General features: G+C 26.8%; 1 protein-coding gene across 1 annotated transcript; it reads left to right on the forward strand.

The window, feature by feature from the left end:
- Window positions 1–231: 231 nt before the first annotated feature.
- LOC109863538 (cytochrome P450 4g1-like) lies at window positions 232–1,010 on the forward strand (the record flags this gene model as incomplete). The annotated part of the gene is made up of 3 exons (XM_020443796.1): window positions 232–455; window positions 571–680; window positions 920–1,010. Coding segments are annotated over exons 1-3 (355 nt in total), but the record flags the coding sequence as incomplete, so codon positions are not given.
- Between the last annotated feature and the right edge of the window lie 126 nt (window positions 1,011–1,136).

Genomic DNA, 1,136 nt, shown 5'->3' on the forward strand with positions numbered 1-1,136 from the left:
GAAAGTTTATAGTTTGTAGTTATTTCGTGCCAAGTGTCAAAACAGTTTTTTAAAAAACGTTATATCGGANGTGTTGCCGGTGCGATAAAAATGTTTTTATCCGTTTTCTGAATTTATTTTTTATCATAAATTTATTATAAATTAAGTTTATAGTTAAATTAAGTTTATAGTATAAATTAAGTTTATAGTTTATGAACTCTATTTTCTAGATATACTTTATTTTTTAGATAGTGAAACCAAAAATTTGGCCACGCACAATTTTAAATCTATATGGTACATCAAATCTACGTGATTACAAACCATGATCACAACAATAATTTTATTNTTGATTGTTTCCATAATCCTATATGATTTGTACGTACATCAGAAAAGAAGTGGGCGACTTATTGATAATATACCAGGTTTACCACATGTTCCAATTTTCGGTTCGGCATTTTTAGCTCGAAATTCACAAGGTACGTACCTATAATGTGTTTCTTTTTATATACTTTTCGTTAAAAAAAACCAAAAATAACCAAACATGTTTACATGTTACACTTTTACCAGAATATATTTTAGAACATTTTTTAGAAGATATGTGGCATCTTCTTCGGTTTTACTCCAACATTAAATATCCTATTTTTAAATTTTGGATGGGTCCTAAATTTGTTGTAGTCATTCGTCATACAGACGACCTGCAGGTACTAAAATACATAAAAAAGTATATAATTCTCCGCAAACGTACACTGATAATCTATAGTGACTATATACTATATATAAGGAATTGTTATCATCTATTGTTTGAAAAACATAAATTTATTCAAAGTTGGAAACATAAATGATATGAAATGAGATATTTTATAAAATAATTACCTATGGTGAAATTAAATATCAGGATACTTGTGTGATAATTTCACCGTCATTTCTCTTACAATTTCAGAAAGTCTTAAGCAGTACAAAACATATCAAAAAAAGTATACTATACGATTTTTTACGTCCGTGGCTCAACGACGGTATTCTTATGAGCATAGGTAATATAACAACATATAATTATAGTTTTTAGTAAATTTGTAATTAAGAGTATATTTTATTGCGTTATTAAAACAACAACGAATTGCTTATAAACATTTACACCTATCTACATAAGATATATAGTA

The sequence above is a fragment of the Pseudomyrmex gracilis genome, unplaced genomic scaffold (assembly GCF_002006095.1).
Source record: "Pseudomyrmex gracilis isolate BER0280 unplaced genomic scaffold, ASM200609v1 scaffold_6238, whole genome shotgun sequence".
In the NCBI taxonomy this organism is placed as follows: domain Eukaryota; kingdom Metazoa; phylum Arthropoda; class Insecta; order Hymenoptera; family Formicidae; genus Pseudomyrmex; species Pseudomyrmex gracilis.